Here is a 21,738-nt window from a genome sequence, read left to right on the forward strand (position 1 = left end):
GTCCATGGCTTTTCCCTGATTAACCTCTGCTGTCAAGAGACCATGGCTGTATCGGTGAACATGGATCCACCTATCCTGACATTAACCAAGACACACACGTATATATGACTTCATGTGACAAAATGTTCAGGCGGGGAGCCTGCTGAGTATGCATCGCAGGTAGGATATTGTGATCACGATAGCCTCCTCTCCATTAGGATATTGTGATCACGATAGCCTCCTCTCCATTGTGGCAGGTTTATCTCAAGCTGCCTCCTCAAACATCCCAGTAATAAGATTACTGGATCAATAGCCATTCAGCCACCATAGAGAAAGAACCAGAGCACAAATGATCTCCATTCAACTGTGACTTTTATATCCATATTACAAAATCATGTATTTAATGATCATTGTGAGTGTCAAATTTGGCAGATAGAAGGGCCTATGGAACGCTAGCTGAGGAAAAGGTAGACTAGAAAATGACCTGTGATTACATCATGGGTGAATGGGCTTTGCAGTGGTGTGGTTGGGGGGGGGGGGTCGCTCTCACCGCCTGCCTATAAAAAGATGTAGAGGGGGGGGGGGGGGGGGGGGGGGTGGAGAAAGGAGGGGTAAGAGGACTCACTACTCCCATGCTGTCCCTTGCTAAGAGCCATACAGTGGGGATTCTCTGCTCCTTGATCACACAGTCACTCACGCTCCACTGCTGCATATCACATCTTACTGTAAATGACCCTCTCATGCATGGTATCCCAGTGCCAAATGCAGAAATCAATTTGAATGATTTCATGACGGCATGGTACAGTTTTGTCACTCAATGGGAATTTAGTCACTCATTGCCTAGCTAGATATCAAAGGGAAACCCTGCAGCGGAGCACACCAAAATAGACTAAAATAGGGGATTACCTTAAAAAAAAGAATGGACATAATCCAAAAATAAACAATTTACTTTGGATGGGTTAAATCAGAAATGCATCAAATTGTTTATTTGTAGTTTAAATCAAATTTGATGTGCTGCTGTAAATCATTATTAGAGGTACTTGCGAGCGCCTCCCCTACATATGGGGTTTGATGATGGGGTTTGGCCAGTCAGGTGATATTTTCCGCTTCACCATTTTGTGCTGCTGCTACGCCGTGTAATTATCAGAAGATTCGTGACTAGTCCATTTACATTGCTAGTTAGCTACATACGTTTCCCAGTTTACATTTAAAGAGCGTGTGGCCTTCGATAGGTTTAGTCGGTAAGCCATTAAGGGGAACCGCAATATCCGTTTTGTATTTCGTGGTTGTTTTTTGTAACTTAGAATGTCGTCCGAAAGCCCCGAATACGCTCCGTTCTTCGCAGTGATGGGTGCCTCTGCAGCTATGGTTTTCAGCGGTAATTATCACACCATTCAATTACTATCTTTACATTGTTATTTGTCAATTCAAACCGCATCTCTTTAATGCCTGAAACCAGCACAGAAACGGTTAGCGTGACAGCGAACGAGCTAGCCCAGCTAATTAGCTACATAGCAACCTAACCCAGTTTACCTGCTGCATAGCTAGCTAACTTAGCGTATACGCACTTGTGTCATGTGTATCTGCGTAGTGAATGTTAGTTAGCTTTTATCGAAACTCGTTCTCATAACTACCTAGTTCAGAAAAAATACTAACTGCCTTGCTATCTAATACATTTCCTAGCTAGCCAGATAAAGCTAAAGTTAGTCGGACAGTTAACCAAAGGGATGGAGTTGGACGAGATTCCATGAATTGTCATTGGCGTATGTAACGTTAGTAGGCTGGACAATAAGAGTCTAAATTCACCCAAGGCTATAAAATGTCAAGAAGGTTTGCTGAGCTGGAACACTAGCCCGATCCCATAGCAAATTAACGAAACGTCCGCAGAGCCTGTTTTGGCTGGAGTGAGGTTTAGAATTCCATTTCGCTGAAATGGCACTTTTTTTTATTTTTGTATTCTACCACTACAATCTGTTCTTAGGACGAAACGGAAAAATAACAACTCGTGTAGAAAGTAAACATTCGCAACTCAATGGTGCCAAGTGTGCTTCTGTCTGCATAAAGAGGAAGCAGGAGAAAAATTTCAACTTTTGCTATTTCTGGTCTAGCGATCGACGACAGCTGAGTACGCTGCCCAACCTTATGTAATTAGAAAGAGGATATTATCCTGATTTAAATGATATCCGACTTGAAAAATCTAAATATACACATTGCGAGATATTTGGCGAAATATACCAGCATGTCTTTCCATAGGAAAACAATGGGGGGAGCTCAGCGTTCCAAGGGCAAAAGGTATTTTGGGGCTAGCAATTGATGACGACAGAGTATGCTGCCCAGCCTTACATAATTAGAAAGAGGAGATTGAAATTGATTCAAAGATATACAACTTGCGAGATATTTGGCAAAATAGGTAGACAGACATACCTATATTTCCCTATAGTAAACAATGGGATTACCTCAGTTACAGGAGTAGTTTTTTGTTAACATTTTAACTTCCAGCAAAGTGGGCTGGTGTAATTTCCAACAATAACAAAGCAGGCATTGTGAGGTTGAACAATAAACTGGGAATAGGTGAAAAAATATAACTTAAGGGCATTTTTCGTGATTACTTCAAAGCTACGGCAAGCAGCTGGGATATACGGTAATATTATGAAACTGGGCTCCATGGTGGATGCAATAAACTAGTTAGACAACAATAACTAGCTAATCAAGTTGCCCAGTATTTTGTTAAACTGTGTCTTTACCAGCAACCACACCTCCAAAATAATGTGTTTGAAAAATGTGTGCGTTGATAGGTCATTCATTCTCAATTATTTGCGTTGGTTTGCGACATACCACAATTCGATCAGCTTGTTTACAGCTGCACTAGGGTCAAACAACATTCCTTTGACACCCAAGGAGCTGGCAAGAGATATGGCCCTGAAACTGTACCTTAATCCAGGGATGTACTCCGAATGATCCCAACTTTTTACCTTCGCTGTCCCTTACGAAGAGCATAAGCCACAGCAGCCATTTTGGATTGGCAGTGTCACCCAATCAGCTCTTTTGTTGTTCAACGCACCGTGGGCTGTTACTGCTAGCTAGCATGAGGCCAAACTGCAGTTTACTTAAACTAGCAGTCTTTCAATGTTCTTGGTGTAACAGTTTGGGCTACACACATGAATTGAGGTATGTTTTCTGAGCCATATCCACGGTGTCTTAATATACACAGGAATGCTGTCTGACTTTATTGCAGCTGTTAGCAAGTGGGTTGGATCTGCTGGCTACACCAGCTTTGTGCATAGTGCTACTAGCTTAGGCTAGCAGTCAATTACGAAGGGAAAGGGGGGGATACCTAGTCAGTTGTACAACTGAATGCCTTCAACTGAAATGTGGTTTCCGCATTTAACCCAGAGAGGTGCGGGGGCTGCGTTAATAGGCATGCACGTCGCCCGGGGAACAGTGGGTTAACTGCCTTGCTCAGGGGCAGTACGGCAGATTTTTACCTTGTCAGCTCGGCGTTTCGATCTCATTTGGGTCCCAGGCTGAAAAAGTTTAAGAACCCCTGTTCTAGACGATTCTGTGCATCCGACTTTGTGGCAACAGTTTGGAGAACTGTTTCAGCATGACAATGCCCCCATGCACAAGGCGAGGTCCATACCGAAATGGTTTGTCTATCGGTGTGGAAGAACTTGACTGGCCTGTACAGAGCCCTGACCTCAACCCCATCAAACACCTTCGGGATAAATTAGAATGCAGACAGCGAGCCAGGCCTTTCCACGTCTAGTGGAAAGCCTTCCCAGAAGAGTGGAGGCTATTATAGCAGCAAAGGGGGGGACCAACTCCATATTAATGCCCATGATTTTAGAATGAGATGTTCCACGAGCAGGTGTCTACCTACTTTTGGATATGTGGTGTAAATCAGATCGTGCCCAAACTGTGCCATGTAGTAGGGAGTTGTAGTTTCCAACAGGCCAATATTCTACATAATTATGTTTTCTGAGCTAAACTAACTACAATGACCAGCATCCATTGCGCACCTACTTGTCCAGACTGAGACGAGAGACAGTAGAATGTGATCGGGAGGGAGCAGTTTCTTTGAGGTATCTCTACCTGAAAATATATATAATCGAAGATTGATAGTTGGTGTTCAGCAGTCATAAAAGTATACCTTACTTTGAAGAACTACTAAAATAGTGCTTTTGTCAGACAGCATAGGTAGCAGCTCTATAGCGATGAGTTGATGACTTGGAATGAAATAATAGTTGTCAAATAAGCCTAAAACAAATGTAATATACACAACTGAAATGTTTTATTTACGTAATGTGATGAGCAGTCGCTATCATCCATATGGACTTGAGTTGTTTTCTGTGTTACAGCATTCAAACAACATTATTAAAAAAATAAAATTGAAGATTGCCATGATTTATTTAACTAATCAAACCGAAACGACCTCAAAAAGCACCAATCGCTCAGCACTACCAGTAGGAGAACAAGCTAAAGTGATGAGACAAAACATTTAGGGATTGCCATCGTTTGAGCCACGTTTTCATTTTCAGTTGAAATGATGTCAGTGCATTCATTTGATCGCTTGCTCATATCCTTGAAGGCCTCAGGGGCAAGTGAGTGTGTAGAAACAACTGTCTATTGATCTTGTGACAAACAAGGACAGGGATGGATAAGTATTGTCTTCGATTTTTTTATTTTATTATCCTGTTAGGTCTGATGCATTCACTCAAAGCATTTAACAATATGCTACCTCACAGCATCAAATTACCAATCAACTGTGCCTTTGATTGCAAGAGATATGTTTTGGATCATCACAAGGCTGGAATTTATTCCTTAATGTTTAATTAAAAATGTCTGTACGGAGTAATGTTTTTCCTTATTTAGTAATTCAAAAGTTGAAGTGCCTTTTATCAATAGCCCCTGTAGTATAGCTTAGGCTACATGTGGCAAAGCTGGTTGTGTTCTGATGCAGCATGTAGTAGGAAATTGACATGCTGCTAAATTATGGAGGCTTTGCCTCCAAAACATCCCGTGAATTTGCACAGAGCCACATCAATTTACAGAAATACTCATAATAAACATTGTTAAAAGATACAAGTGTTATTCACATAATTAAATATATACTTCTCCTTAATGCAACCGCTGTGTCGGATTTAAAAAAAAATACTTTACGGAAAAAGTAAACCATGCAATAATCTGAGTGCGGCGCTCAGACAACAAATCAAGCCACACAGATATCCGCCATGTTGGAGTCAACAGAAGTCAGAAATAGCATTAGAAATATTCACTTACCTTTGATCTTCATCAGAATGCACTCCCAGGAATTCCAGTTCCACAATAAATGTTTGATTTGTTCGATAAAGTTCATTAATGTCCAAATAACTCCTTTTTGTTCGCGTTTAGCCCAGTATTCCAAATTCATGACGCGTGATCACTAGGAGCAGACGGAAGTCAAAGTTTCGTTACACTCCGTAGAAACATGTCAAACGAAGTATAGAACCAATCTTTAGGATGTTTTTAACATAAATCTTCAAAAATGTTCCAACCGGGGGAATTATTTTGAAAAGCAAGAGCACTAGCCTATGTCAATCTACTATTCCCCCATGGTACAAAAGTTGACCTATTCTGTGCAAGAGAAATATTCCAAACACAGTTGTGGGATGGGATATATAGGTTTATGGGCTAGGCTGCGTTGAGGTGTGTGTGGAAAAAGTCACCAAAAGGCATGCGCTTCTTGCCTTACTGCTGCACACATGCTGGGCATCATTCACAAGTGATAATCTATCATTCACAAGGGATAGGCTATTGTCACCCATCAGATTATTCTTGATTAATCTTGTCTTTACATATACTAAATAATGAGTGAAATTTGTTTTGATTCAGAATGAACCATTATCATGCACCTGTCGGGGCAGGGGAAGAAAATACATGTTATCTATGCACTTAGCGAATGGAGGACGATCCCCCCCCCCCCCCCCCCCCCCCCCCCAGTACATTTTTATGCCAGCCAGGTAGGCTACACTTCTGTTGTAAAGGGGGTAAATGTGTTTTAATATTAGGGAAGTTGAGAAATAAATATATTACGCCTATAGAAGCTGATGGGCTCTATTAAAAATAGGAGGACCCCATCAGTTTTTTTTCACGCAATTGCATAGCCTATAGAAATGTTGCTCAACATGAGCTCATGGGCTCTCATGTAGTGTTTGATTAGATTTTGGATTACATTCACATTGATGTCAGAGCGATTGGCGGGACAGTGCGGAGTTCCAGTCAGTTAGCAAGTTTGTTGGCTACTAATGACCATCCGCAGCATCAGAGCTTGGAGAAGCCTAATTACCGTGACTAAACGTCACGTGGAATTTGACTGCCATCATGACTTGTGACCGCCGGTGTTGCAGTAGTACGGTCACAGTAACACCCCATATCATGTAAACTGTAACATCACCCTTCTGTGGATGGACTTCCCTGCCATGAGGGATTGAGAAAGGTGCTAGGCTATTACACCAGTCTTCAGTAAATCCATCAGGTCTAACTAGGGATATTTTTCAACTTCATATCTGTCTCCGCATCAACATGTGAACATAGCACGTTTCTATGTTTTGTAGTAAAAAAGACAGGAATTTAAGTGTTTGCAATGACATTGGTTATTGCACGATGCACACCGATGTCATTGGAAACAACTTTCACATATGTTGAATATGAAGCTATTTTTTTTAGTGCCTCTAATTTGATACTACTTTTGTCTTAGAAATGCACTAGTGTGTGACACTGTGCCTCACTTAAAATGTGTGAATCGGTTCAATGGTCTGACAAGGTAGGAGCAGAATAATTTAACCTTGCATAGATTGCATCAGTCTTGTGACAAATAAGTCCGTGTAGGGGTCTGGCGGGTGGCTGGCTGCGATGTGCACATTTTAAGGATTTGCCAGCCACTTCCTCTAGTCTAGAGCCATCATCACACAAAGCTCCAGAGACACCGCCTTCTTTCAGGCTGCCTTGACAATACATGGAGGTCTCTGGATACCTGTATGAAATGTCTTGAGGCTGCATGCCAAGGAATGTGTCCTGAAGCAGGTTCAAGGGCTGAGGTTCAAGGTTCTTGTTTACTTTACTGTAAACCAAGTAGTCAGTTGGACTGCTTTGTTGTTGGATTGGATGCAACATAGCTAGATTGGTGGGAATCCTCCCTACTTTAGGAGATGGATGGTTTTATTGATTCAGATTTTATTAGCCACCCACTGAAAGGGCATATTTGCATTCTTCCATGTGAAGTATCTGCAAACTCTTGAAGAACCATGTTGAAATATGGAGACTATTCAGAAAACTCTTTCACTCTGTGGCTGCTGTGTCAATGCTAGGGCCCTATAAAATCTGCGTTGTGGACGGAATCATGGAATCCAGACATTAAAACGTAATTCAACAATATTAAAAAACGTATTGAACTTATTAGTAGGTAATTCACTAAATGTGTTGAACTTAAATTCTTTAATTTGCCCAAGAACTTGAACAAAAAGCATCAGTGATTTGTATTTTCTTTAACTTTCTGAATAGGCAACAACAAAGGAATGCTCCTGTCTGTGTGCGTGATTGTCTACCTCTTTGTGTAGCCATTAGCGATGACGCTAATGTAACAACAACCATCTTCTGGTAAATGGGAAGTCTATACCCAAAATCTTCTCAATTATATGTTAGCCTAACTACAAAGTTGCCTATGCTAGAGGTCTTCACGGATCCACCTGTACCCGAGCCCAGATCCGGGACCCTAGCGGGGTCTGGAACCAGAATTCTAAATGTCACGGGTCTGGGTCAGATCTGATTGTCTCAGATATGTGTACTTTTAACTGACTTTTCATCAACGCAGCAATAAGCTACAGTCATAGAGCCTCGCTGTGTGGCACGTTGGGACATCTAATAGATGGAATTATTATGGAATGAAAGTTAAAGGAGAAGGATAGGCTACAACTACCAAGAGCCAACAGGTAGGCTCATGCGTAATATTCTGAATGGCGTTATTTGTAAATGTAGGATGAGTGCATGCACTGCAGCCTCAACTAACATTTTCTAGCTTAACCTGTCTAGGATAAGGGTGCCGCTAGCGGCACTCCCCCCCCCACCCCCACTGAAAAGGCAGAGCCGCGAAATTCCAAATTTTTTTTTTTTTAAATATTTAACTTTCACACATTAAAGTCCAATACAGCTAATGAAAGACACAGATCTTGTGAATCCAGCCAACATGTCCGATTTTTAAAATGTTTTACAGGGAAGACACAATATGTAAAGATGTAAATCTATTACCTAAAAACACATTAGCATAATCCACCATCTTTTATTTGTCCACCAACACCAGTAGCTATCACCAATTCGGCTAAACTAAGATATTTATAGCCCCTAACCAAGAAAAAAACTCATCAGATGACAGTCTGATAACATATTTATGGTATGGGATAGGTTTTGTTAGAAAAATGTGCATATTTCAGGTAGATGGCATAGGTTACAATTGCACCCACCGTCACAAATGGACTAGAATAACTACATAGAGCAACGTGTTTACCTACTTACTAATCATCAAACATTTCGTAAAAATACACAGCATACACTAATCGAAAGACACAGATCCTGTGAATAGAGACAATATTTCAGATTTTCTAAGTGTCTTACAGCGAAAACACAATAAATCGTTATATTAGCATAGCACATAGCACATAGCAGCCCAGCATTGATTCTAGCCAAAGAGAGCGATAACGTCAACATCGCCAAAATATATTATTTTTTTCACTAACCTTCTCAGAATTCTTCAGATGACACCCCTGTAACATCACATTACAACATACATATACAGTTTGTTCGAAAATGTGCATATTTAGCCACCAAAATCATGGTTAGACAATGTGAAATGTAGCCCAGCTGGTGAGAAAATGTCCGTGCGCCATATTAGACAGTGATCTACTCTTATACATAAATACTCATAAACGTGACTAAAAAATATAGGGTGGACAGCGATTGATAGACAATTTAATTCTTAATACAATCGCGGAATTACATTTTTTAAATTATCCTTACTTTTCAATACAGTTTGCGCCAAGCGAAGCTACGTCAAAAAACATGGCGTCCTAAGCCACTAACATTTTTCGACAGAAACACGATTTATCATAATAAAAATGTCCTACTTTGAGCTGTTCTTCCATCAGTATCTTGGGCAAAGGATCCTTTCTTGGGTCTAATCGTCTTTTGGTGGAAAGCTGTCCTCTTGCCATGTGGAAATGCCAACTGCGTTCGGGATGAACTGGAAGCGTGCCCAGCAATTCACAGCGTTTCAGAAATAAATGTCCCAAAATCGCACTAAACGGATATAAATTGCTATAAAACGCTTTAAATTAACTACCTTATGATGTTTTTAACTCCTATAACGAGTAGAAACATGACCAGAGTAATATTACTCCCTCCACTAATGCTTGGAACAAGTGCGGGTCGATGTCCTCCAGGCGCATGACGCAGCAAGAATAGAGTGACTAGCTACAGGGTTTTTTAGTTTGTAGTGCCTGTGAACGCGCAATCGACCCCATTCAAATCGTCATCACGTAAAGGCATCCAGGGGAAGACGTAAGCAGTGTCCGTATACTCATAGCAATAACTGTGGCCTTTTAACTGACTCCAGATCAGGGGCCAACATTTCTGAAATCTGACTCCATGTCAGGGAAATTGCTGTAGAATGGGTTCTGTTCCACTTAGAGACAAAATTTCAACTCCTATAGAAACTATAGACTGTTTTCTATCCAATAATAATAATAATATGCATATTGTACGATCAAGAATTTTGTGGGAAGCCGTTTCAAAAATTACACGATTAGCATAAATAGTGACAACAGCGCCCCCAGCCTCAACAGGTTAACTAGTGTCTCCTGGTTTGATGCAGTCAGGACTGTTACTATGTAATCCTATTAGATAACCTAGAAATGGCAGCTATTAGTTTACTATAGTGTGAGTCTGCTCTTTCCCTCCCTTGTCCCTGCGCCCCGTGTCACTTGCCCACAAGCACGGCCCCTACCCTGCCTGCTAGAGCGACACCTTTCTCTCCCTCCTTTCACGCTTTATCTCCTCCGGTTAATAAAGTAGCTTAAAACCTGTTATGGATAGGGGTTCCGCTAACGTTTCGACAACAGCCGGTGAAATTGCAGAGCGCAAAATAAAAATATTTGAAATATTTACCTTTCATACATTCACAAGTGCAATACACCAAACTAAAGCTTAACTTAGTAAAAAAGGCTTTACGGGGAAAGCAAACCATGCGATTATCTGAGGACAGCCCCCAGCGTACCAAAACATGAAAATCAGATTTCAACCCGCCAGGCGCAACAAAACTTAGAAATAACTATATAATTCATACCTTACCTTTGAAGAACTTCTTCTGTTGGCACCCCAATATGTCCCATAAACATCACAAAAGGTCATTTTGTTTGATTAATTCTGTAGTTATATATCCAAAATGTTATTTTATTTGGCGCGTTTGATTCAGAAAAACACTGGTTCCAACTCGCCCAGCATGACTACAAAATATCTAATAAATTACCTGTAAACGTTCTCCAAACATTTCAAACAACTTTCCTAATCCAACTTTAGGTATTTTAAGATGTAAATAATCAACAAAATTTAAGACGGGATAAACTGTTCAATACCGGGGGAAAAACGACGTGAAGCGCGTGACCTGGAGCATGCGTCAAAACATTAGAGCACTAGGCTGGACCCTCGTTCTGAACATCCATACTTCATTTCTCTCAAGAAAAACATCAACCAATTTCTAGACTGACATCTAGTGGAATCAATAGGAACTGCAACCAAGTGCCACAAATCTAGGTTCCCATAGAAAACCCATTGAAGAGTCACAACAACAACATTCCTGGATGGTTTGTCCTCGGTTTCGCCTGACAAATAAGTTCTGTTCTACTCAGACATAATTTTAACAGTTTTAACAAACTTTAGAATGTTTTCTATCCAAATCTACCATTTATATGCATATCCTAGCTTCTGGGCCTGAGTAGCAGGCAGTTTACTTTGGGCACGCTTTTCATCAAATTCCGAATGCTGCCCCCAATCTTTCTGCTGCTTCCCTCACTGTACGGACAGGGTCGACCAGATCAATACGGAACGGGTCTAGTTGTCCTCGGGTCCGTTCAGAACGGGTCTCTATATTTAAATGTATTTATGTCCATTTTGGAACGGGGTCCAACTTTTTGGACCTGTGACGACCTCTAGCCTTTGGCTGACTTGCAGAATGATATAATGATTATTTGCATCAATCCAGTGGCCATTTGTTTTGCTAATTCTGCAACCAGATGAGTGCTGCAGAAATATTGCTATCCAAGCAACGGTCTCTGGCTGGTGCACAATTTAATAAAAGGGTAACTACACCTGAAATTCCTGGTGTGGTCTCCTGGTGTGGTTTAAGCATTGTTGTGGACATTTCTTTTGTTTTTCTATTAAAAAAATTAAAGTGATTTGAGAGTGAAAAACAAAATGGAATCAAGCAAACCATTGCAGACCCTGTTCTATTCATTCTACACACACAAGGACTCACTCATAGAGAGAGAGAATAGTCTAAGATGAATCCAATGTTCCCTTTAGTACTCATGGAGGCTGACCATAGCCATTCACAAAAGAGCATCATTGATCCACCGCCCATGACATATTAGCTGGGTTTTGTGGTCAGTCTGCAGTGCAAGAGACCTGTTTAGAGAGATTTAAAGGTCTAGGTACTCAAACTCGGTAGTGTTTTGTAATATCTACAGTGAATGCAAATCTACATGTAACACGTCTAACTGGCTAATTCACACCTTTTGGGCACAATTTCTCCTAGGCTATTCGATGAAGTCGTATTCACATACTGTTGCTATATCCTGGAGCTTCTTAGCACTCCTTGCTGGGTTGAGGCAAACATAATATTTATCTTTCTCCACCAACACAAATTACCTTTTCCAGTGTCGTCCTTCTTGCACAGTGCTAAGGTAAGAGTGGCGCAGACAGTCAGGCAGTAGATGCTAGTTAGGCTGCATATTAGACGCTCTGGTCAGTCGTAGCCAACTCAGGGCTGTCAGTTTAGTGTGATCTCGCTGCGGGTGATGCATTTTTGGCGTGGGAGAAATCTCGTCAGCCCATTCTGCCTCTGATTCACGACCATGGCGGCCTGTCGCCCCCACGCTGGTGACAGGCTCTCGCCGTTGTCTAGATATTTATTTTATCCTCCAGTCGGCTGACCTGTTACTGAGCACATCCTTTTTTAAAGGCCCATGAGAGTATTGATTTTTATCACAACACTGTTCTGCCTCGTATTCTCTGCCCCTCCTGCAGACGTTGGCACTCTGACTTCTCTGGCTGTCTGCATCCTGGTCTGTGTCGTTTTGAGCCTCCTGTCGGCGTGCTGACTCTGCATTCTGCTGGGCCTCTATTACATTAGTGCCCTGCTGTCGCTTGTCATGTAAAAATGTTCCCAAGCTAAAAGTGTTCCCAATTCAATGTTCTCGGTTCCGACTTCAGATGAGTCCCTTGAAGCTTGTAGATCAAAATGGACAATGCGTTTGTGAGTGTCACCTATTTAGACCTGGGTCCAAATAGTTTCTAGCTCAACCGGTTCAGAAGTTACATATGTTTTCAAACATAACACCACAATTGATCCGAACACAGAACTACCAGAATGTGAACATTTTCACATGACACCGGTTAACGCTGTCATAGAAATGACATCCATTTTATTGAGTGCTGCCAATGTGACATCAGCTTGTTTCTGTGGCGGCTGGTGCTGGTTTGTCCTTTCTGAGCTACTTCTGCTGCTGGTTGCCTCTGCAGGGATGAATGAACAGGGTTAACCTCAGCTCTCTGTTCTATCTATGGGTTGCGGTGAAGAGAATTTGCCCTGAACCGTAGCTGTTAAATAGAGTGGCTGGTTTGAGATCCGCAGTCAAGCACATTATCAGTGGTTAGGCTATGTCAGTGTTGGAGAACATGATGCTGGTCATTTCCTTATACACAAGAATTTCCCAGCTGTAGCTACGTTGACCTTGTACAGGGAACATAAACTATGGAGTTGTGAATTTGTTAGCCAATCCTCGATTTCAGTTCCTCCATATTGCTCAACTCTGTATTCTACTCTATTTGTACATTGATCTAATCACAGAATTAAATAGTACATAATTATACCATGGTATTGTTGAATACTCCTTTCTGATTGGCTTGAAGGGCATTCTAGAACATGCATTATTTCCCTGTAATGCACAGTATATTTGCACGGTAGAATTCGGTGGCTATAGTAAATGTTTTGTTTCAGCTGCTTTTTAAAGCAAAAGTCGAGTTGGCATTGTTGAATTCGATTTTCATAATAGCAAGTTGGACTGATGGTTTGGTTAGCTAAACTAGCAAGTCTGTTAGTATTTGCCGCGGTAACCTATCTAGTAAACTTACTAGCTTCACTACATGACCAAAAGTATGTGGACACCTGCTTTTTGAACATCTCGTTACAAACTCATGGGCATTAATATGGAGATGGTCCCCCCCCCCCTGCTGCTATAACAGCCTTCACTCTTCTGGAAAGGCTTCCCACTAGATGTTTGAACATTTCTGCGGTGACTTGTTAGCATTCAGCTACGAGCATTAATGAGTTTGGGCACTGGCTCGCAGTCAGCGTTCCAATTCATCCCAAAGGTTTTCGATGGGGTTGAGGTCAGGGCATGTCAGTCAAGTTTTTCCACACATCTCGACAAACCATTTTTAGCAGATGCTATTGCGGGTGTAGGGAAATGCTTGTGCTTCTAGGTCCGACAGTGCAGCAATAGCTAAGAAGTAATATCTAACAATTTCTCACAACATATACTCTACACACAAATCCAAGTAAAGAAATGGAATTAAGAATATATAAATGGACGAGCAATGTAAGTGCAGCATAGACTAAGATGCAGTATATACATATGAGATGCGTAATGCAAGATATGTGAACATTATTAAAGTGGCCAATGACTTCAAGTCTGTGTGTATATAGGCTGCTGCCTATCTGTGCTAGTGATGGCTATTTAAGTCTGATGTCCTTGAGATGGCTGTTTCAGTCTCTCGGTCCCAGCTTTGATGCACCTGTACTGACCCCGCCTTCTGGATGATAGCGGGGTAACCAGGCAGCAGCTCGGGTGGTTGTTGTCCTTAACCTCTACAGAGTACCTAACCCGGATCCGGGAGCACCCCCCACACCCCCCACACTGATTAGCATCGCTAGCATAGCGTCACAATTAAATAGTAGCATCTAAATATCATTAAATCACAAGTCCAAGACACCCAATGAAAGACACAGATCTTGTGAATAAAACCACCATTTCAGATTTTTTAAATGTTTTACAGGGAAGACACAATATGTAAATCTATTAGCTAAACACGTTAGCAAAATGACACCATTTTCTTACTCCAACAGTTTCTTACTCCATCAGGTGCTATCACCAATTCGGCTAAACTAAGATATTGATAGCCACTAACCAACAAAAAAATTCTTAAGATGACAGTCTGATAACATATTTATGGTATAGCATAGTTTTTTTTTTTAAATGTGCATTTTTCAGGTATAAATCACAGTTCTACATTGCAGCTGCAATCTGATATAGTGCTGATGCAGCTAGAACAATTACAGAGACCAACGTTATATAACTAATTACTTGTCTTAAAACATTTCAGAAAAAATACACAGCGTACAGACATTGAAAGCCCAACATCTGGTGAATCCAAACAATATTTCAGATTTTTTAAATGTTTTATAGCGAAATTAGCATAACTAGCTAATTAGCATAACCAGGCCAGCCAAAACCAGCTGGACGCGCGCGACCAGTTCACATGCACGACAGATATATGAAATAACATCGTAAATTGGGTCTTACTATTGCTGGTCTTTCATCAGAATGTTGATCAAGGTGTCCTTAGTCCTGATGAGTCGTTCAATCCATTCACAATGGCAACTTCCCCTCTTCATTTAGCCTGGGTACTGGTCGACTGGCACGGTCCATGTCCAAAGTTAAAAAACTCAAAGAACGGAACACGGCAAAACTCCCGAAAAAATTCTAATAATCTGATTAAACTATATTGAAAAAACATACATTACGGTGATATGGTCACATGTATCAAACAAACTTCGACACGGAGATAGTTTTCATCCGTAACGTCAGCATAACAAAAGACAATGCCACCTCTGAAAACGCGCATCTCAGAAACCGGAAGTTGTCGGTCACGCTAAAGAAATAGATCTTATTTCACGTCAGTACAAGATAAACAAAAGATTTCTCCTCTGACGTCTTCCAGACACCCAGAGGAAGAAGAAGGAAGTGTCATTCGGGTCATAGGTCGCGTGACCATATATAGGCAGAGCTTTGAAGCGAGCATACACATCTTGCAATCTTTTTCTGGCTCAGGGAAAGTGCTGTGAAATGACCTGTGTTTGACTCAGAGACTCAATTGGAACGGTTTTAGAAACCATAGCTTGTTTTCTATCCAATGCTATATGGTTATATGCATATAGTAACAGCAATAATTGAATAAGAGGCAGTTTAGTCTGTAGAGGCAATTATGCTAATGCGAAACAGCACCCCCTGTATTCTCAAGAAGTTAATGATCTTTTTGGCTTTTCTGTGACATTGGGTGCTGTAGGTGTCCTGGAGGGCAGGTAGTTTGTCCCCAGTGATGCGTTGTGCAGACAGCACCACCCTCTGGAGAGCCCTGCGTTTGTGGGCCTTGCAGTTGCCGTACCAGGTGGTGATACAGCCCGACAGGATGCTCTCAATTGTGCATCTGTAAAAGTTTTAGGTGACAAGACAAATTTCTTCAGACACCTGAGGTTGAAGAGGTGCTATTCCACCTACTTCACCACACTGTCGTGTGTGGGTGGACCATTTCAGTGGTGTGTACGCAGAGGAACTTACCTTCTCCACTGCTGTCCTGTCGATGTGGATAGGAGGGTGCTCCCTCTGCAGTTTCCCGACGTCCACGATCACCTCCTTTTTGTTTGAGGTTGCTTTCCTGACACCACTCCGAGGGCCCTCACCACCTCCCTGTAGACTTGTCTCGTCGTCGTTGGTAATCAAGCCTACTACTGTTGTCTGCGAACTTGATGATTGAGTTGGAGGCATGCTTGGCCACACAGTCATTGGTGAACAGGGAGTACAGGGAGGGAGCTGAGCACTCAAACCCAGGGCCTCGAGCTTAATGATGAGCTTGGAGGGTGCTATGGTGTTGAATGCTGAGCTATAGGCAATGAAAAGGATTCTTAGATGGGTATTCCTCTTGTCCAGATGGGATTGTGCAGTGTGAAGGTGATTGCATCGAATGTGAACCTATTGGGGTGGTAAGCAAATTGAAGTGGGTCTAGGGTGACGGGTAATGTGGAGGTGATATGATCCTTGACTAGTCTCTCAAAGCGCTGCATGATGACAGTGAGTACTATGGAGCAATAGTCATTTAGTTCAGTTACCTTTGCATTCTTGGGTAAAGGGTAAACAATGGTGGCCATCTTCAAGCATGCGGGGACAGCAGACTGATATAGGGAGAGATTGAATATGTCAGTAAACACACCAGCCACACCAGCCAACGCGTTGGTGACACTTATCCTCAAACCAGTCAAAGGTGTTTAGCTTGTCAGGAAGCAAGACGTCAGTGTCCGACGTGGCTGGTTTTCCTTTTGTTGTCCGTGATTTTCTGTAGACCCTGCCACATGTCTCGTATCTGAGTCGTTGAATTGCGACTCCACTTTGTCTCTATACTGATGCCTTGTGGAGGGAATGACTACTCTGTTTTGTATTTTGCCATATTCCCAGTCACCTTGCCATGGTTAAATGCGGTGGTTCATGCTTTCAGTTTTGCGCGAATGCTGCCATCTATCCACAGTTTTGGGTTAGGATAGGTTTTAATAGTCGCAGTGGGTGCATCTCCTATACACTTTCTGATAACTCAGTCACCGTCTGTGTATTCGTCAATATTATTTTCGGAAGCTACCCAGAACATATCCCAGTCCGCGTGATCAAAACAATCTTGAAGTGTGGATAACGATTGGTCAGACCAGCATTGAATAGTCCTTAGCAAGGGTACTTCCTGTTTGAGTTTCTGCCTATAGGACGGGAGGAGCAAAATGGAGTCATGGTTTGATTTGCTGAAAGGAGGGCAAGGGAGGGCCTTGTATGCATCCCGGAGTAAGAGTGATCGAGTGTTTTTCCAGCACGAGCACTACAGTCAATATGCTGATAGAATTTAGGCAGCCTTTTCCTCATTTGCTTTGTTACAATAAATACAGCCTCACGATAATTGGTTTCCAGTTTGTCCAGTGAGGGCCGTCGTGGCATCGGCTTAAGGGGGGGGGGGGGGATATACATGGCCTTGACTATAACCAAAGAGAATTCTTGGGAGGTAATGCGGTCGGCATTTGATTGTGAGGAATTCTAGGTCAGGTGAACAAAAGGACTTGAGTTCCTGTATGTTACAATTGCACCATGAGTCGTTAATCATGAAACGTACACCCCCACCCTTCTTACCGGAGAGATGTTTATTCCTGTCGGCGTGATGAACTGAGAACCCAGATGGCTGGACCTACTCCGGCAGTATATCCCGATAGAGCCATGTTTCCATGAAACCGAGTATGTTACAATTCCTGATGTCTCTCTGGAAAGAAACTCTTGCCCATTATTATCCAGGGACTGAACATTAGCGAGTAATATACTCTGAAGCGGTGGATGGTGGGCGTGCCTCCTAAGTCGGACTAGAAGACCGCTCCGAGTACCTCTCCTTCGCCGGCCTAGTTTTGGATCGGCCTCTGGAATCCGTTCATTTGCCTTGGGTGGCGCGAACAAAGGATCCTCTTCGGTAAAGTCATAGTTCTGGTCAGTTAACGCTGCTCTGATATTCAATATCATGGGGCGGCAGGGTATCCTAGTGGTTAGAGCGTTGGACTAGTAACCGAAAGGTTGCAAGTTCGAATCCCTGAGCTGACAAGGTACAATCTGTCGTTCTGCTCTTCAACAGGCAGTTAACAGTTAAGCCGTCATTGAAAATAAGAATTTGTTCTTAACTGACTTGCCTAGTTAAATAAATAAATAGTTCTTCCCGGCTGTATCTAATAAAACAACATTTTCTGGGCTAAATGTAAGAAATAATTAAAATATATATATTTAAACCACAAAGTTTCCTAAGAACTAAAAGCGAGGCAACCATCTGTCAGTCCCATTTTCACAGGGATTACATGGGGGGGGTATTGTCATGCTGAAACAGGGAAGGGCCTTCCCCAAAGCACAGAATCATCTAGATTGACATTGTATGGCATTGAGCATGGTGATCTTAGGCTTGTGACGCTCCCGATGAACAGTTCTTATGCTGACATTGCTTCCAGAGGCAGTGTGGAACTCTAGTGAGTGCTGCAACCAAGTATTTTTACGTGCTCCAGTACTCAACTGTCCTGTTCTGTGAGCTTGTGGCTGAGACGTTGTTGCTTCTAGATGTTTCCACTTCACAATGTCACTTACAGTTTACCAGGGCAGCTCTAGCAGAGCAGAAATCTGAATGACTGACTTGTTAAGGTGGCATCTTATGATGGTGCCATGTTGAAAGTCACTGAGCTCTTCAGTAAGACTATTCTACTGCCAATGTTTGTCTATGGAGACGGCATGGCAGTGCGCTCGATTTTATACAACTGTCAGTGGCTGAAATAGCCGAATCCACAAATTTGAAGGGGTGTCCATACTTTTGTGTGTATGTATGTATGTATGTGTGTGTGTACTTCAGTGGATGTTTAAAACATTTCCACTGTCAAATCAACTCATTTCTAGTGGCGAATGTGTTTAAATTATAGCCATTGTATGAAGGGGATAATCAACTCGGGGCTCTATGCGTTCTTTGGGAAAATGTAACTCCTTGGCAGGTCAGTTCCACTCGGTTAGCGTGTCATGGAACACACCTTCCACATTGTTCATTCTTTTCCATAGAACGCATAGCCCCTTGTTGATTTATCCCTTATGCGTTTAATTATTAACTTAGATTGTATCTCTGGATCTAATTCTTTTTTTATTCTTCTCACCCTCCCCCCACCAGCATTGGGAGCAGCCTATGGCACAGCTAAGAGTGGAACAGGGATTGCTGCCATGTCAGTGATGAGGCCAGAGCTCATCATGAAGTCCATCATTCCCGTGGTCATGGCGGGTATTATAGCCATCTACGGCCTGGTAGTAGCGGTGCTCATCGCTAACAACATCTCCGAGAAGGTCACCCTCTACAAGTGAGTCTCTCCCACCTCCATTTATTTCTAGAAATTGGCTCTATTTGCATTTCCCCTCGATTCCTAATACTTTTAACAGGCTCTGAGGCAACTGGTCCATCAATCCATTACGCCTGACATTAATATTAGATCAAATCCATATACCATTTAAAAAATGATAGTTTTGTTGCCCAATATTTTGTTAATCTTTAATTGAAAACATCTCCTTACTATTGTCATTGTTCATTCGGTATCACATAGTAACCCTGTCCACTGTATTGATACTATGGTCATCCTCTGTCCCTCTGTGTTGTAGGAGTTTTCTCCATCTTGGTGCTGGGCTGAGTGTGGGCTTGAGCGGGTTGGCAGCTGGCTTTGCAATTGGTATTGTAGGTGACGCGGGGGTTAGGGGCACGGCCCAGCAGCCCCGGCTCTTCGTGGGCATGATCCTCATCTTAATCTTCGCCGAAGTCCTCGGGCTCTACGGCCTCATCGTGGCCCTCATCCTGTCCACGAAATAAACCACCAACCTCTCCACCAAAATCTGTCTTTTATGTTGCTGAAGGAGAGAAAAATAAATAAACGGAATACTGGATAAAAAATGAAACGAATTACAAAATAAGTATGAAAATAATAAAAAATGGCTCCATAAATATGGTCTTACCTCTACAATGTGTACAGTCGTCCCAATTTGATAGTCAAATGCAATGTAGTGATTTGTCTGTCCTGTGTGTTGCAAAATGTATGAAGATTCCCTTTCGCCCCACTGGTTTACCAGCCTCCAGGCTTGCCAGGTTTCTTGCTGGTTTCTGCCTCTGGTCTTTGAGAGCTGACCAAAGGGCCCCACTGCTTTCTCTCCTCCTGCATTGATTTGGCTGTTTACATGATTTCTGCATTTAATGTCTGAGGATCTATTTGTAAAGAAAAAAAAATATGTATGGACATGTTTTTGTTTTTCCATTATTTATAAATGTTTAAATGGGGCAAAAATCTATAATTCCCCATGAATTATATAGATTTAATGCACTGTGGATTAATTGTGATGTGGTTGGAGTTCATCTGGATGTATTATTTGTTTTAAAATTAAGATTGCCTTTAGTGTGTGGCTGGTGGAGTGGGAGTTGTGTAACTATTTTAATCCGAATGAAAACATTGAAGTGTTTCGAATGTTTTCACGTACCGCTGTTTGATTGCATTAAAGGTTGTTGCCCAGTGTTGGGTCTCACAAGTGTAATTTTCAAAACATCTTCTCCAGCGTCTTCATCCCCGCTCATCTGTAGATTTTTCACCACACATTGTTTCCAGTAAACACGCGTGGAGTTTTTGGTTGATAATTCCTTGTACTTTGCCATACTTACTGTACCATAGTGTCATTCAAATAGGTAGCCAGGTGATGTTTGTGTAGGAATTTGTTTTCACAGGTGATATGGGTTATTTTCAAGGTCATGTTGGTTGGAAAAAAAGGGTACCATTTAGCTCAATTCATTGTTTACAAATGTTATCTTCAATTTGTATTAAAAATAACCTTTATGCTAATTCAAATTAATTACGTCTCACATTGTGATCACTTTTACATCAAACAATCCATTAAAGGATGTGGCTGTTATTGTATTTTAGTTATAATTCATACTTAACGTTCAACAACCAGAGAAAGTCATTCTTCATACAATGGTTAATGCCTCTCATCAAGTATTCACCTCTAGAGGACAGCTGAGTGTACTTTAAAGCAGCGGGTGGCCGTCCTCTTGCCTCTGACCAGAAGATCGGTGGTCACTTTCAAATCATTTCCGCCACCGTTCGACATGCGCACGCACACAACAAATATTGGATTTGAGTAATTATTTGGTGGCTCAGCTGGGAGAAATCGGAAGTCTGTAAAACGATTTGCAGCTGTATAGATGCTGTTCAGCTGCCCATTTGTTTATAATGGGTGTCAGTCATTCCATGGAGAGCAGTGCCAGCTGGTTTTTCGTTTCAATTAAGGCTTAGAAAACCAGGTGAGGGGAGTTCCTTAATCTATCACGTACAAGGGAGGAGCGGAAAAGCCACAGAAACTCGGCCCAGATTGCACTGACAGTTCTGCTCTCGATTCAATATCAGCACACTTTCTCAGACTTGGAAGTGTTACGTGGGTAGATTTCTGAAGTACATATCAGTCGTATGACTAGATACAATGTAAAAATGTTTTGTGAAGTTGTACAAAGGCTCAATGCTACAATGTATTGCTATTGAAAATGCAATGCCCATTGCATGCTCAGGGATTCTGTAGGCTTGTCAGGAGGGTCTGTGTAATGCTGTTGATGGCACGGATTAACTCTTTGCTCTCCATAATACTGGTACTGAGCAGAGGGTCCAGGGGAACGCACACTCTTAACCTGAGGCCTCCCAACCACATAGCAAACAAACACATTAGCAGCGTACACACTGGCCTACTTTATAAAACACACTAAGGTATGTCTTAGAAGTCAGCACCTGAAAATATTAAGCGCTTTTAGTATTGCATGTATAGTCTCCCCAGTAGT

The 21,738-nt window shown here is 42.0% G+C and overlaps 1 protein-coding gene across 1 annotated transcript; it reads left to right on the top strand.

Moving 5' to 3' along the window:
• Positions 1-1,050: 1,050 nt before the first annotated feature.
• Positions 1,051-20,762, top strand: LOC129860384 (V-type proton ATPase 16 kDa proteolipid subunit c). The gene is made up of 3 exons (XM_055930753.1): positions 1,051-1,357; positions 19,054-19,237; positions 19,533-20,762. The coding sequence occupies exons 1-3, from the start codon at positions 1,285-1,287 to the stop codon at positions 19,735-19,737; spliced, it is 462 nt and encodes a 153-aa protein (XP_055786728.1). The 5' UTR covers positions 1,051-1,284; the 3' UTR covers positions 19,738-20,762.
• Positions 20,763-21,738: the final 976 nt, after the last annotated feature.

This window comes from Salvelinus fontinalis, chromosome 8 (assembly GCF_029448725.1).
Source record: "Salvelinus fontinalis isolate EN_2023a chromosome 8, ASM2944872v1, whole genome shotgun sequence".
Lineage (NCBI taxonomy): Eukaryota > Metazoa > Chordata > Actinopteri > Salmoniformes > Salmonidae > Salvelinus > Salvelinus fontinalis.